The following is a 15387-nucleotide window of genomic DNA, read 5'->3' on the forward strand; positions in this document are numbered from 1 at the left end:
TCTGCGTTTCAAAAAGAGATAATTTATGCAATTTTCAATGTAGTGGACAGTATTTTTTGCTTCAAGACCGCAAAAGATCATGCATTTGAAATGCTACGCAACAGCTTGCACATTTTCAGTAGTAATTCAGTTGCTAATTTATGACAATGGGGCAGTTGAACTGCTGTAATAGAGCAGTAAGCAGGTGGAATTTAGATACAATGCTAAAATACGGTTTGTTTAAACAAACGGTCTACGAATTGATTGCCGACAATACATAAAAAATTAATGCTTATTGGTTTCCTGGATAATATCGCCTGTAGGGGTAGGCGGGGCAATATGGACACCCGGGGCCAGGGATTGGCGGCATGCACCGTGCGGTGCGAAAAAAGCGTGTGCTTCACACAATCGCAAGTGCTCGTCTCCCGTTTTGCCGAGAGACAAGAGACGTATGAGTGAGAGCTTTCGTAACTGTGCGAGAGACAATCGCAGCACTAGCTCTACGGCGCAGGGAGTACTGCACGGTGCTTGGGACTGCGCTTGTCTCCAAACAGAAAAAAAAACAATTAATAAATTAATTGAAGAGTTTGTGTTTTCGGCAGAGTTGTTAAGCTTGTCAAGGGTTGACAAGTGATGGGTCGTTTGATTCGAAATTTTTCCAATCGTGCGTAGTATCAAGCCAAGTGCCAAGCACGGAGACAAGCACCGAGAGAGTGCATTCGACAGAGCGTGAGAGACAGGAGAGCTCCAGCGCGCGGCAAAGTAAGCGAGCAACACACAACCGATTGCGCGTACTCGTCTCCTTCTAGTTTGTTGTGCTGTCTCGTAGCAGAGTGTGCGGCACGCAAAGAGTTTTGAGTCGCACCCTATCCCTGCCCGGGGCAGAATGGACACCCTCAATATTTTGAAATATGCGAACTTTTTCGAACTTTTAATGAATGGAGAATATAGTCCATTTGCCTAAAACGTAGTTTCAGGAAAGAAACATTCGAAATTAAAATTATACTTGATTTTACACGAAAAAGTTGCGTCCTCCGTTTTTTGTGCATGGAAATTATAATTTACACACCATCTAAAATAAGATTTAGTGATAAATTTATTGCAGGTCGATGTAAACCTGATATTTCTAGAACACATGCAAGCAGTTTTGCTGTATCTACATGCTTAACATGATTATATTTTCTTTTTTATTAAATCAAAAAACAAGTTTGGAAATATCTTCTGCTACCGGAGCGAAATGAACACTCACCTTTTTGAAAGAAGCGGCAAGGGAAAAATATAACCTAAATCACAAACCGACCAAATTCTTCGATTTCAGTATATTTTCGGTTAAATGTTCACTATAGTAGACATAGGGTGAAACAAATTGGTCAAAAAACGACAGCAGTCGAAAATAGTTGTTCTAGGCACAGCTGTACATGCCGACAAAAACAAAGCTTTATCCAAAACAGCCTGAATTTAAATTAACTGAACAAAAATGAACGACTTCGGCGTATTATTCATCCAAAATAGTTGTTTTGTAATGAAATGACTTTATAGGTGTAAATAATGTACGAAATTCGTAAAAGACTCATGGTGTCCATATTGCCCCATGGGGGTGTCCATTCAGCCCCGTATGCTTGAAGACGGTCATGAAAAACTAACATTTTTCAAAACACTTTTTGAAGTGGATAAATCATTTATCTTGGTGAACATTCTTATGCAATAGATGCTAAATAGACTTCAAAAGGATACATGTATCAAAAAACTAAACTTTTTTGACATCTTGCCAGGTAAAGTTGGCAAAAACCTTAGGGTGTCCATAATGCCCCGCCTACCCCTAAGGGGCTGTCCATTAATTACGTAAGGGAAATTTTATGATTTTTCGACACCACCACCCCCCCCCCCCCCCCCTTTTTGTATGAGAATCCAAATATTTTTGTATGGCGCGTAAGATTTCTCAAACCCCCCCTCCTCCCATAAACCCTTACGTAATTAATGGACAGCCCCTAAGCATGGTAATGCCATAGGCCTCGCCAAAGACCGAGAATCGGCATTAGACTCAACATAGCGTCCTATACAGCATCCAATGCTTTTGTTTTTAATGCTGAATTATGGCAAAAATGAGCTCGACGCATCGACATCGCTGCTACGTAGAATATCATGTAAAATGATAAACAAAGAGAAACAATCATTGAAAACAATTTCGTTAACATTCAAATTTCGTTTCAAAATAAGCACTTGCAACACACAAACTATATACCAGTAAATTAGGAGTGAACCGATCAGGAAGTGGGTACATACGCGAGGTACATACAAAAATAATGAAAGGAAGAGCGATAAGATACCAAGCTGTGCGTGCCACGCTGCCACCCTTCTGTCTGTAAAAACAAAAACTAGGTTGAAAAAATATATGTAGGCACTTAGGCATTTTACAAGATTGTTAGAATCAACATACAGAATAGAAACAAAGAAAAGCTCAGGTCGAGGCTCACATAGTGGAAAACTCGGACCTCCTCCGACGCGATTATCATTGTGCATAACAGCTACCAACTAAATCTTTTTGAACAAAACACAAATTCAGTTTTCTTCGAATATCCGACTAACTTTCAATTCATTTTCAGTTTACGGTACCATGGAGGTCAATTACAAGATACATTTCAACTCATACGAAAGTAGAAAAGCAGAGAAGCAGCAAGGTAGCCAGAAAACCGCCGCTGCAGCAGAAGGTCCTGTCGTATCGCGCAAGTGTCCTAAATGTGACAACGATAAGATGTCCTATGCAACCGTGCAGCTGCGATCGGCGGATGAAGGGCAAACTGTGTTTTTCACCTGTACCAAATGCCAGTAAGTTACCCCAGCCTTCTTTCGTACGAATCGTATAGAGTTAATGTGGATATCCTTCATATTTGCAGATTTAAGGAATCCGAAAACTCGTAAATGGAGGCGCCCAGCATGTACAATAGTAGCGATTGTCAAGGCGAATTACTCTGGACTTGCGAGCAGGTCTGACGCGAATTATGCGTGCGTTTTATTTATTTCCAAATACTGTAATAAATAAAAACCCAAACGATGTTCTGAGATTTAGAGAGCAATATACAAAAAAAACTTTATGAACACAAAAATAAAACCTCATACACATATTGATTTCCTTTGGGAAATAATCATAATCCTGGCAGATATGGGCACCGTGAAGATACGATATTTGGGTTCAAATTGACGCACTTTTGATCTTTTCTTATCACAACTCGACTTAAACCTCTCTTTCCCATCGTAGTACAGGTGATCCACTACTTTGCACTGTTCATACAAATACAGGATAAGTTAGATCATTTTCATTTTTTATCAGATGTTTGTATATGTTTGATGAACTATTATGCCAAGTTTGGTCAAGAATTGTCTGCTGGTTTTGTTCTAGAGATATGATTTAGCGAAAGTCGGTATTTATTCTATTTTAATTCAAACAATATTTGAATATTCAATATTCCGAAACCTGAACATTATTTTCAACGGAAAAAAAATACTAGCATGCCCTATTATGTATATTAAGCACAATCAAAAACCGTTTCACAAACAAATTGACGATATAATACTATTTTTTTTTGTTTTCAAGCAAATCTTGAAACACGTTTCATGTGTTAAATTGTTCAAGTCACATTTGTCATTCGGGTTTCTCTTTTCTCCGGATTTTTCTCTCTGCGCTCTCTCAGAAGAGGTAAACCATGTTCCAGCTTGAATCTGTGCACATGACTTTAACAAAGTTTGTTTACATTCGAAGATAGGGGAAAGAGGGGCATAACGCCCCGGCTAAGCATATGTGGTCATAAACCTCGAATGATGCTTATTTTAAGGTCGTATTCTGCCTTGGAGAGCAGTTTACTCCTTTACCTAAGAGACTTCAACTTTTGGCCCGCGTGCCCACAAAATTTCCCATTCAAATAAACAATTCAAAAAAGTGTTACTTTTTAGGTGCCGGAAAACTGCAGGAGGCAAAACGCATTTTTGGGTGAGGCAAAACGCCCGCTGGCATTTTCCGCTTTGACTTGTTGTGAAATACCAAGGGGCTCCATCGAACTCTTCCCAGCAGCAAATGACGGAGTAGGAGGCGCGTGGTAGTTTCATGGGTTGGTTCCATATAATCAGCGCGCAATGTCTTAATTTCTGTGCGCTGCAAATTAGGAAATCTTTCCAAATGTGGAAAATCGTCGTTTTTCACGCTTTTCAGGGTGTCTACTACCTGGAAAAACCTGGAAAACCGGGAATCCTCAGGGAATTTTATTTAACAGGGAAAACCTGGAATACTCAGGGAATATCTTAAGTACTCAGGGAAATTTTACTCCGATAAAATAAAAACATTGGGTCGTATGAATAAAAACCTGGTAGTAAAAATCCATATATAAATTTCGCTTCAAGGATTTTTTTCCAGAAATTCCGTCAGGGTTTCTTTCTGGAACTTCTTTAGAAATACCTCCTGGAATGTCTCCCAGGATTTCTTATAAAATTCCTTCCGCATTTTTGACACTATTTTTCTTGGTATTTCTTTTTGTTTTTTTCGGAAAGGTACTTCCGGATTCCTGAATTCCAACCGATTTTTCCTGGAGTTTTTCATGAGGATGCTATTTTTCCCGGAGATCCTCCAGTGCTTTGCTCAAAGAATCTTCGTTCTACCAGAATTTATCCCGAATACTCTATACGAATTTCTGTCGGGATGAATCGTGGAATTAGTTTCGGCATTCCTCATGGGAATTCTACGCAGTTACTTCCGGTGTTCCTCTTGGGACTTCCCCAGAAGATCTTCCCAGAATTTCTTTCAGAGTTGCTAAAGGAGTTATAACTGAGGTTTTTATTGAAGTTCCTGCAAGGGTTTCTGAAGGAGTTTTCACGAATTTACTGCAGGAGTTCCTCAAGAGATTTCTTTCATTTTTTTCCTGTGATATTTTCAAACAATTGGTTTGGGCTTTCTTCGAGATGTTCTTCCTGGTCTCCTACAGGAATTTCTTAAAAGTTTTCGCGTGATTTAATTTGAAGTTTTACCTGAGATTTCTCTCGGAGTATCTTCTCAGAAGATTCCTTCCGATGTTGGTCATGAGATGTCTCCCAGAGTTTTTCTTAATTTATTCTGAACTTTCTCCTAAGATTTTTTTTCCAGAGTGCCTTCTGGGATTTCCACAGGAGTTATTGCTGATATTTCTCATTGAATTCTTCTCTTACATTCTTTCAGAGCCAGGCTGTTCCTCGTAGTTTTACCGGATTTCTTGCTGTGATCCACCTGAGATTTTTTTTACAGATATTCTCTGCATTATTCCCAAAATTCTTCCCGGAATCTTTACCAGAAATTGTTTCGAGATTCTGGATACTCTTTTAGGGATTTCTCACAAAGTTATTGCAAGGATTCGGAGCGGGGATCGAACCCTCATCCAGTCGGACTCTAACCGCATGGCTACGAGGCTCAACCAATGATATTCTTGAAGAAACTTTGAATAGTTTTGGATGGATCTTCAGGGGGAATCCAGTGAGAATCTCTGGAAGTATATTGGAAAACCTTTGCAAGAAATATCGAGACGTACTCAAACAGATATCTCGTGAAAGAATCTTGCGGAAAGCCCGGAAGAAATTTTGGAAGAAATTCCAGGAATTACGCTCAGAAATCTTGAAAGAATTTTTGAAGAGTATAAATCTCTCATAAATCCCTCATGACGAAGAGAACAATGCTGCCGATTACATCCTAAGTCACCCTTTATAGTTTTTAGAAAATTTGGGTTATTTTTTGAATTATAAACTTTCGAAATTTTGTCTGGAAAAACCTGGAAAACTCAGGGAATTTTATTTTGAGTTATGAGTAGACACCCTGCTTTTCTTTCGACAATAGCAGCCGTTCTTGGGCTTAACCTGCATAGTTTGAGTTCTAGTTTGCTTGCATCTAACGGAAACCTCCACAATATGATGAAATCGCGTGAAGGCGTTTTGCCCCCGGGGGGCGTTATGCCCGCAGTTCCCCTAATTAAGATATTTCCTGCAGTTCTTTTATCGCTTATGCCTGGTTTACATGGAGCAAGTGACTTGATTCAAGTCAATGGAAAATGCCCAACTGAATGCGAATTGAACGTGTAAACACCACCGTTCATCTCAGTTGAGCAACTGACTTGACTTGCTTGAACTTATGCCTGGTTTAGACTGTTCAATTGAAACGAGCATGTGAGTTGCAAAGGGTTCATTCACAAATTTCGTAACGCCAAAATTGGCATTTCCTGACACCCACCCACCTCTTCGTAACACTATTTATATGGGGAAAATTTTTATTTGTTCGGGTTGTAACACCATGAAGGACACCCACCCACCCCCTCCGAGGCTGTCCATTAATTACGTAAGGGTTTATAGGGGGAGGGGGGGTTTGAGAAATCTTACGAGCCATACAAAAAAATATGGGTTGTCATACAAATAATCTTACAAGGGGGGGAGGGGGTGTCGAAAAATCGTAAAAATTCCCTTACGTAATTTATGGACAGCCCCTCCAGCGCTATGACATTTGTGAACAAGCCCAAACTTCTCAAACATGTTCAATGCAATGGAATGACGTGTTTAGACTGAGCAAATGACTTGGGTGTCCACTTACATGCTCTTGAATGCATCTCATATGAAGCAAGTGTTTACATTCTTCAACTCGCGCGATGCAATATATTTCATGTGAATGCAAGAAATATATATGCCGAAGACACCAACATGATTTGAAGTTAATCTCTTTTGCAATCACTCATTTCATGTGATCGCATAATTTAACCACAGACAAATATGAATATAAATATAAAAATATAAATATAAATATAAAAATGGAATATACCTCCAGCATGTTTTATCACAAGCAGATGAAGGTGATTATTGCGATACACAAACGTGAGTGTTTTGAGTTATCAAATAATCCTTAATAATCTTCACAACCATGTGGATTTCTTTGCCAAAACTCACTTCGACCAAAACTCATAAAAAATCTCAAAAAAAAAAAATACATCCCTGTATGACTGCAATCTGAATTATTGCTATATTGTAGATTAATAGCATTTATTAATGCATACGGATAGTTTCTATAGTTTAGGGGAAATATTTATTACCCATTATATTAAACATGAAAAATAAACCCGCCCCATATCACACTAAAATTGATAAAACTCGTGTCAAAATAAATTTTATATGCCGAAAACATCACAATAGCATATACCAAGAAACAAAACGTGTGAAAATTTGGCGAAATTTTGAGGTTTCAGAATAAATTGCTAAATGGATCTTTTTTTCTGACATACCCAATTTTTAAGCAATTTTGCCAATCTTATCAGAACTCACTTTATTCCTCAAAAACCAAAAACTATAATAGTTTTCATTAGAAACTGTAATTACTTTATGGTGATTCTTTTTTTTTTTTGTGTCGGTCACTGTATTCATATTTGATACGACGTTACAAAAGTTAAACTGTTGTCTTACGACGAATAATGTTATACAGGTTTGACATTTTTACTCTTATGTAGGAAAATAAGTCAAATTTACAATACCACACAAAAAATACTAAATGTGTTCTTCCTTTAATCCAAGTAGGCTACAGTGTATCTTATTATGGTAAGTGGGGGCAGGATGGGTCACCTAAGAAATGGATCCCTATAACTTTCTGAATATAAATCGCATTTCTCTGTATTCTACCACGACTCTCAGATACACTAGTCAGCTATGATATAAGAGTATAAAAAGGTAATAAAGTTTGAAACCTGCTTCTTGACAAACAATTTTCAAAACATGACCCATCTTGCCCCACCTCATTTTAACGGGGGCAAGAAGGGTCAGCTATAAGAAAACTCGATTTTCCTCCAACAAAAAATACTATGTCTTCTAGTTTTTCTCTATACATCTAAGCTTCATAGACGTACAGATTACATGAAGAAAGTGTTGAAACATATCGGTAGATTATTCTCAGAACTAGAAGATTTTTGTTCGGGTAGCCATAAACGGACTTTGAAAACCTATATTTTTTTTAAGGAAAATTTAAAAAATATGTTCTCAAATTTTCAGTGCTCTCATCGCTTCGATAATGTAGGTCACAGAATAGCCTTTCCATGAAAAATAAAACATTTTCAAAAACTATGCAAACATACCGAAAAATTAGGGTGACCCATCTTGCCCCGTCTACACAATACACGTAGTTATATGGAATGTATAGCAGAAGGAGTATAACGAAAAAATATTTTGTTTTTTTCTGTGCGAGGAACGTATAGAATTTTCAAAACAATATACCACTTTTTTGTGTATCCCCGTCGTTCATCTGGGAAAGTTATTGAAAGATTCAAAACATATATTGTGCGATTGAAAACGGTACTGACCCATCTTGCCCCCTGACCCATCTCGCCCCCACATACCATATATATATGTATCTTGAGAACAAAAGTAGAAAACCTTTGGATATCAAAACTAAAATTTAATGATATTGATGTAGAAAATTTCCATTTTTTCCTGAAAGATACAAAAAGTGTAAATCCATCTTAACTTTTTTACCCTTCTTACACCCATAAGAAGGGTATAAATACCGCTCGAAAAACCGACTTTCGATCCGAGGCCCACAGGGCGGAGTCTCATATACCAATCAACTCAGCTCGACGAACTGAGCAAATGTCTGTGCATGTGTGTGTATAAGTGTGTATCTCTCTCTCTCTCTCTCTTCTTGGCGTAACGTCCTCATTGGGACAAAGCCTGCTTCTCAGCTTAGTGTTCTATGAGCACTTCCACAGTTATTAACTGAGAGCTTCCTCTGCCAATGACCATTTTGCATACGTATATCGTGTGGCAGGCACGAAGATACTCTATGAACAAGGAAGTCAAGGAAATTTCCTTTACGAAAAGATCCTGGACCGACCGGGAATCGAACCCGTCACCCTCAGCATGGTCATGCTGAATACCCGTGCGTTTACCGCCTCGGCTATATGGGCCCTAAGTGTGTATGTTACAAACAAAAGTCACGCACGTTTCTCAGCCGTCTGACATCCGATTTGGATTCTCTTAGCTTCAAATGAAAGCTACAACATCCTATTGAATTTTATTACGATTGGACATCTGGTTTCCGAGATATCTTTCGAAGAGTGCTTGGACTGATTCGACTGATTAAGAGATATCAGACAAAGTGTATCTTGCTGATTTTTTTATCCATTTGTTAATCGATTCAAGATCTTTTGGCAGTTAATAAAAGATACAATATTCCTGAATCCGACACTATATATGTGTATCATTGGTATAAATTTGGGCTCGACTGAATAATTTTTCGCGAAGTTAGAACTGTTCGGGTAAAACACTATTTTTAGACAACTCATTTTTGAGCTGTCATATCTTGGAAACCAGTAAACCGAATTGAATGATTTTTTTAACGTTTATCAACAATATATTGATACTTAATACAACGATATAAAATGTAATATTTTCTCACGGCGAGTTAAGTTATACCGGGTTGAATTTTTTACCCATATAGAGGAAAATAAGTCAAATTTACAATACCACACAAAAATTACTAAATGTGTTCTTTCTTTAATCTAAATAGGCTCTAATATATCTGATTAAAGATAACTTGAGAACAGAAGTGGAAAATATTTGGACATCAACACTAAAATTTATTGACATTGGCTTAAAAGAATACATTTTTTCTAGAAAAATCCAAAAAGTATCAATCTATGATAACTTTTTTCAACGTTCAAAAAGTATCTATGTTTTAATAGTTTGTGAAGCATTTGTATATTGTTAGTGCACGTTCAAAATTTCATTCAATTCGGTCCACTGCTTTCCGAGATATGACAGCTCAAAAATGAGTTGTTTAAAAAATAGTGTTTTACCCGAACGGCTCTAACTTTGCGAAAGATTAATCAATCGAGCCCAAATTTGTACCAATGATCCACATATAATAGGTTGACAAAGCGTTCCCGAGCCTATTCGTGACATACAAACACCATTCCATTTTTATTTATATAGATGTAAAAAACTTTACTATTTGAGTGGTCCTAAGGCGACTTGAAAATCGATGTTTTCACAAAAAAATTATCATAATTTTATGTTATAATTTTGAGCGTTCATTCCGCTTGATTGAAATCATTTATGAGATAGTCTTGTTAAAAAAAAAAATAAATAACTTTTGAATGCACCAAAAATACGTTCAAAATTGAAGGTGACCCATCTTGCCCCGCGGCCGTTTAGGGTAAACAGGTATAATATGCCCCCCTAAGCAGAAATGGCAATATATCTAAAATTGGCGCCTTATTCCATCTATTGTCCATTGCAAATCGTTATTTCTAAAGTCAGTGAAGTGTTGCATGAGAACTTTACCTCTGGAGGAGCGGCTATGGAAGCTTTGAAACGTTTTCCGAAAACGTTCCAAAATTTAGCTTATCAAAACAAACGGGGCAATACGCCCCATCAAAAGAAAAACGCCCAGCCCCGTAATAAAATTGTACCAGGGGATAATTCTACCACATGCTTATCCTAGGAGGGCCTTTTAACAAGTGTTTAACTGCATTCTTCTTCTTCTTCTTCTTGGCGTAACGTCCTCACTGGGACAAAGCCTGCTTCTCAGCTTAGTGTTCAATGAGCACTTCCACAGTTTTTAACTGAGAGCTTCCTCTGCCAATGACCATTTTGCATGTGTATATCGTGTGGCAGGCACGAAGATACTCTATGCCCAAGGAAGTCAAGGAAATTTCCTTTACGAAAAGATCCTGGACCGACCGGGAATCGAACCCGTCACCCTCAGCATGGTCATGCTGAATACCCGTGCGTTTACCGCCTCGGCTATATGGGTTTAACTGCATAAAAATTGCAAAATAACATAAGGGAACAGAACTAGCTTCGTTTACAATGAAGCCAGCTTGCAAGAGGTAAAATATTACGCCAAAAGCCTCGATTTCAGTCTTTTTGATATTTTTATTGCTTTTCTGTACCAATCAACTAACGGACCAGCTTGATGGCAATTAATCATCAATATTTAAGATTTCCAATCGATCACGCATGCAAAAAGCGCTTGAATCGCTAGAAAATGAAGGGGGGCGTTTTGCCCCGGTGGGGCGTATTATACCCTTCTACCCTATATGGAGATTATATGGAATATATCGCATAAGAAAAATGGCTAAAAACCATTTAATTTTTTTATTTCCAATGAGAGTGAATAATTTTTCATTCAATGCCCCAAACTTTTGAATATTCATGCTGGTTATCTAACAAAATTATTAACATTATCAACCCATCTTGCCCCGCCCCACCCTACATTGCTAGCATTTTTTGTTTACCAAAACTAAAATTATTTCGCTCTCATTCCTCGTTTGAGTATTTTTTTTGTCAATAATACATACCTCATCGTAGAAAATAGTAGCATGTTTATCCGACACAAAACGACACGTTCCATACCTTGAGAGCTGTACGTCGTTACCTTGTCCGCTTCCAATCGACAGCGAACGATACCGCATATAGATGGACCGAGAAATATCCGGCGTTTCGAACCAGCTGCAGCCGGGCATGTTAACATCCACAGGGGTTATCACCGCGCGAACTCGGATGTCGATGTTGGTAACATGCTTTTCCAAATTTTTGGCCATCAGGTATACTTTCTGTTCATTAGTTTGCGGAACTTCATCGGCTTGGTATTCCTCTTTGGGTTCTTCCTTGATTGGAGAAACAACCGCAGCAGCAGCAGCGCTTACATTTTCCAACATATTGAAGTCCCGCCTTGGACTGGTAAATTCTCTTGCAATCCGCTCAATATCATCTTTTGTAAGCAGTTGACTGGGCAGCGGCGTTGACTTGACAGGCTTCTCGGATTTCATGATTTCACGAACTTTTTTGGAAGAAACGTTTGCGGAGGCTTTGTGCAAAGCCTCATGGCCGTGTGACACTATTTGCTGCAGCCGTTGATAGGCAAGTATTTTGATCAACGATTCATCCAAACATTTTAATTCGTCGTTAACTGGAAAAAAGAGAAAGACAATGTTTTCAACCGTTAAAAACTTTATTTTTCAGCTTGCTCAACCGCCTTCTAATGCTATAGAGTAAAATAAAATATTAGCACGGAGCGAGCTCACTTATAATGAGGAGACTCAATTCCTTTTCTTAGATATCCTTACATTCAAGTTATGGGATAACATAACAAGCATGTTTCGATTAGTATTAGGGCTCTGCCAATCTACTTTATTAGGCTTAAAATTGATGAAATACTTACTTTTTTGAAGTTCCAATTCATCTTCCTCCAAAAGTTCGGTTTTCGGTTTCTTGCGTGGTGATTCTCCTTCGGTTTTATCATCCGAAGCCGCTGTCATAGCTGACTTGACATTTTCTGCGATGGCACCACTATTTGTGTCTTCCGTTTTTGCTGCCTTGGCAGCAGCATCCTTTTTCGGAGATGCCTTATGTTTCTTTCCCCTGGCACTGGCTTTGGGTTTAGCGGCCGAACCTTCCTCCGATGCCGGTTCTGTTTCCTCTGCACTAGCAACATCTGCGCTCCCCGGCACATGAATCATTTTATCGATCTGTTCATCTGCTACGCTGATCGCTTTCAACTCCGAATCTATCATCGACAGTAACTGGACATCATCGTAAATCGGCTGGGCCGGATCTGTGAAACTGTCGTACTTTCTAGCGCGCAACAGTTCTCGAAGCGATGGCAACAGGTTCGGGGGGTTTTGATAATGGAACTCAATCACCGGAGGAACTTCAACGCGATCGCGAATCCTTGGCTTCTGCCGGACGCGAAATGGTGGATTGCGGCGATGAACTTTGCGGAAAAACTCATTTTTAACGGTATCTTGATCCATGTTGCCGTTGAATTGATTCCAAAGTTTAATACGCTCGCTGGCTGATACGGAGTTTACCAGTTTCCAATCCTGTAATGGTATCAGAAGGTGAATGAACAAACGAATTGTGACTTGTAGACAAATTATCATTGTTACGCACTCCCTTCTGAGCAAAAGTTTAAGAAGTTATATATGTTGAGGTCGAGCACAAAATCGATTTCTTTATATATTATTTTTTTTTTATTAAAGTAGGGATAGTCGGGGTAATTTGGCCAATGGGGCAATTTGAGCACCACTGGAAAATCACCTAAAATGAAGTAATTTTTGAAAATCCACCAAGGAGCTCCAATACTGGCCTGATATTGGAGCGATTAAAACATTAGAACGGAGTAATTTAGTCTTATAGTAAATTAGAAAAATAAAATTTAAAATTGTTGGCCAAAATACCCTGACGAAGGCTGAACAAAAACACATCATAAGACTTCATACCTTAGATAACTTTCAAATTAGTGTGTTTTCTGTATACTTCAAGTTGATACTAGGTAATCGCGCCACTTGGGCGGTGGCTTCTATTTTCGAGCTAAATTTGAACCAATTGACCCAATTTTTGGGATGCAGTGAGATAGGTATAGTATCTACCCGTGTACAACATTTCAAGTCAATTGGTTCAAAATTGACTGAGTTATAGTAGGAAACAGACGATTATAGAAGCCACCGCCCAAGTGGCGCGATCAGTAGGTCGGCTCCAGAGGCACGTTATCCTCCATTTGGGACATTTGTGCCATTAAATCGACTTTTGCTTAAGGTGTGGCCAAATTACCCCGATTTACCCTATGTGTTCTGCTGTGTCAGATTTTCATAGATATCCAGGCAGTACAAGCAAAGATATAGGTAGCGTTTTGCGCCTCGCTCCCTTATGGGCGCGTAATGCAAACTTGAATCTTTAAACGCGATTATCTTGGAATTATGTTTTTCCAAAAACGTCGATGCGATGACTACGATTGCGGAAACAGTTCTCAACCGATTTCAACCATTTTTTTTAGTGTTCGCTATTTATGTGCCGTGTTCTGGAACAATTTACATTTTTACAGAAAAAAAATTATATCAGTGTCATTTTTTCAGACATTTTTTCATGAAAAAAAGGGATTTTTTTTTTTTTGAAAAAATCGTCCCCGTTTGAAAATTAAAAACCATTTTTAAATATTCTTTTTTTTTTGTTAGGTTTCTAGCTGCACTCTGAATAGAGTTGAAACCTCTACACTAGACCCGAAGATAGAAAAGAGTACGTAGTCTTCCAGAAGCAGTTTGCCAGCCGTACGCGGAAAATGATATCCATTAAGATACTGTTGCAACTGACTCAGAAAGTTACGGTAGAAGATTGGAAAGTTTTCAATTGGTCAGTCAGTCAGGATTTGCCTATGTAGTGTTATGGTCACACGGTTTGTGTTTGTCTCCTTGTTTGATTTTGTGGTATGGTTAAATATGTTTTTCTCCTCGTTAAGTCAGTTGTCGTATGTTTGTTTTTTTCATCGAATCAATCGAACCCTGTATGTTAAAATATAGTCGATCCTGTGTCAAATTGTTCTCTTGATTTCGCTAATCGTTTTCTACTTGTGTTAATCTCTTGTGTCCTTAAATTGTCATCGGTCCAAAATCCACAGAAACATGTAACTGAACTTCTGAACATCTAAGAGATAATCAAAAATACGCCAAGTTGGTCAGTTGATTGCAATAAAATTTTAAAATAATAAAGATTTCATGTCAACTTCGTTCAATTGTCCTGTCGGTCCTATCTAGATGAACCATGTCATTTTCTCAAGCGTAGCCTAGAAATGTCAACCTAGTCATACACAAGTAACGTTGTTCATTTAATATAAAGCAGTCAGTTTTTGTCCAAAATGTCACGTCGAACGCATTGACGTCAACAATGCGTTTAAGTGTTCGCACGTTAGCTTTGAATCTATCAGCACAAATAAGTGCTGCAAATCTCCTTCCCACTATTGATTCTTCGGTCGATTTTAATTGCTTTATTTAAAAAAATATGACCAACTAACATTGTAAAAATTCGAAAAAGCGACTATGACATTAATAAATTACTATGTAATTAAAATCAACCGAGAAACGTGGGAAATAGAGCCCAAACAACATTTTGAAGTCAGATGGCTGTAAAAGGTTCCAAAACCTGTCACAAATCCTATAATACTTTTATTAGGATTTGTAACGATCATCAAAACCTTCTCAAATCCAACCGACTTGGAATTATTGCTTGGGAATAGACTCTACTGAGCCCCAGCGGTTCCTCCTGTTTATCGAGCATGTCTGATGCTTATGATCAGCCATACTCCATCTGCAGCAGCCGGTTCGTGATGAACCGTTGGAGGCGCATTAAAGTGTTAAAAAGGTGATATGTTTCACTAAAGAACACTACATTACACTAATCAAAATGAAACTCCTTCACTTTAATACCGTCAACCCCTGCGAACTTGGCCAGGGAAAAACCATTTTTAAATATTCATATATGAAAATTTGATACAGCATTCTTAAGAACCCATACTTTAAGATAAAAGAATAAAAAATCGACTTTGAACGATTATTTCTATAGCAAGTAAGCGTTTCCAAAAAAGTGCTTGATCAA

General features: G+C 38.2%; 2 protein-coding genes across 2 annotated transcripts in view; one reads left to right on the forward strand and one right to left on the reverse strand.

Annotated features, from left to right (window-relative positions):
- LOC115261525 (DNA-directed RNA polymerase I subunit RPA12) overlaps nucleotides 1-3105 on the forward strand; it is a 6667-nt gene extending 3562 nt beyond the window's left edge. Inside the window, exons 2-3 of the mRNA XM_029863345.2 lie at nucleotides 2583-2805; nucleotides 2874-3105. Coding sequence (XP_029719205.1) covers nucleotides 2583-2805; nucleotides 2874-2898 — 248 coding nt within the window. The 3' untranslated portion in view covers nucleotides 2899-3105. The remainder of the gene's footprint in view (nucleotides 1-2582; nucleotides 2806-2873) is intronic.
- Nucleotides 1-15387, reverse strand: part of LOC109416148 (PHD finger protein 12) — a 42398-nt gene that overhangs the window by 14930 nt on the left and 12081 nt on the right. The window contains exons 4-5 of the mRNA XM_062858641.1: nucleotides 12182-12842; nucleotides 11319-11929 (exon numbers count right to left, since the gene is read on the reverse strand). Of these exons, the coding sequence (XP_062714625.1) occupies nucleotides 11319-11929; nucleotides 12182-12842 (1272 nt within the window). The remainder of the gene's footprint in view (nucleotides 1-11318; nucleotides 11930-12181; nucleotides 12843-15387) is intronic.

Source organism: Aedes albopictus, chromosome 3, assembly GCF_035046485.1.
Source record: "Aedes albopictus strain Foshan chromosome 3, AalbF5, whole genome shotgun sequence".
NCBI lineage: Eukaryota > Metazoa > Arthropoda > Insecta > Diptera > Culicidae > Aedes > Aedes albopictus.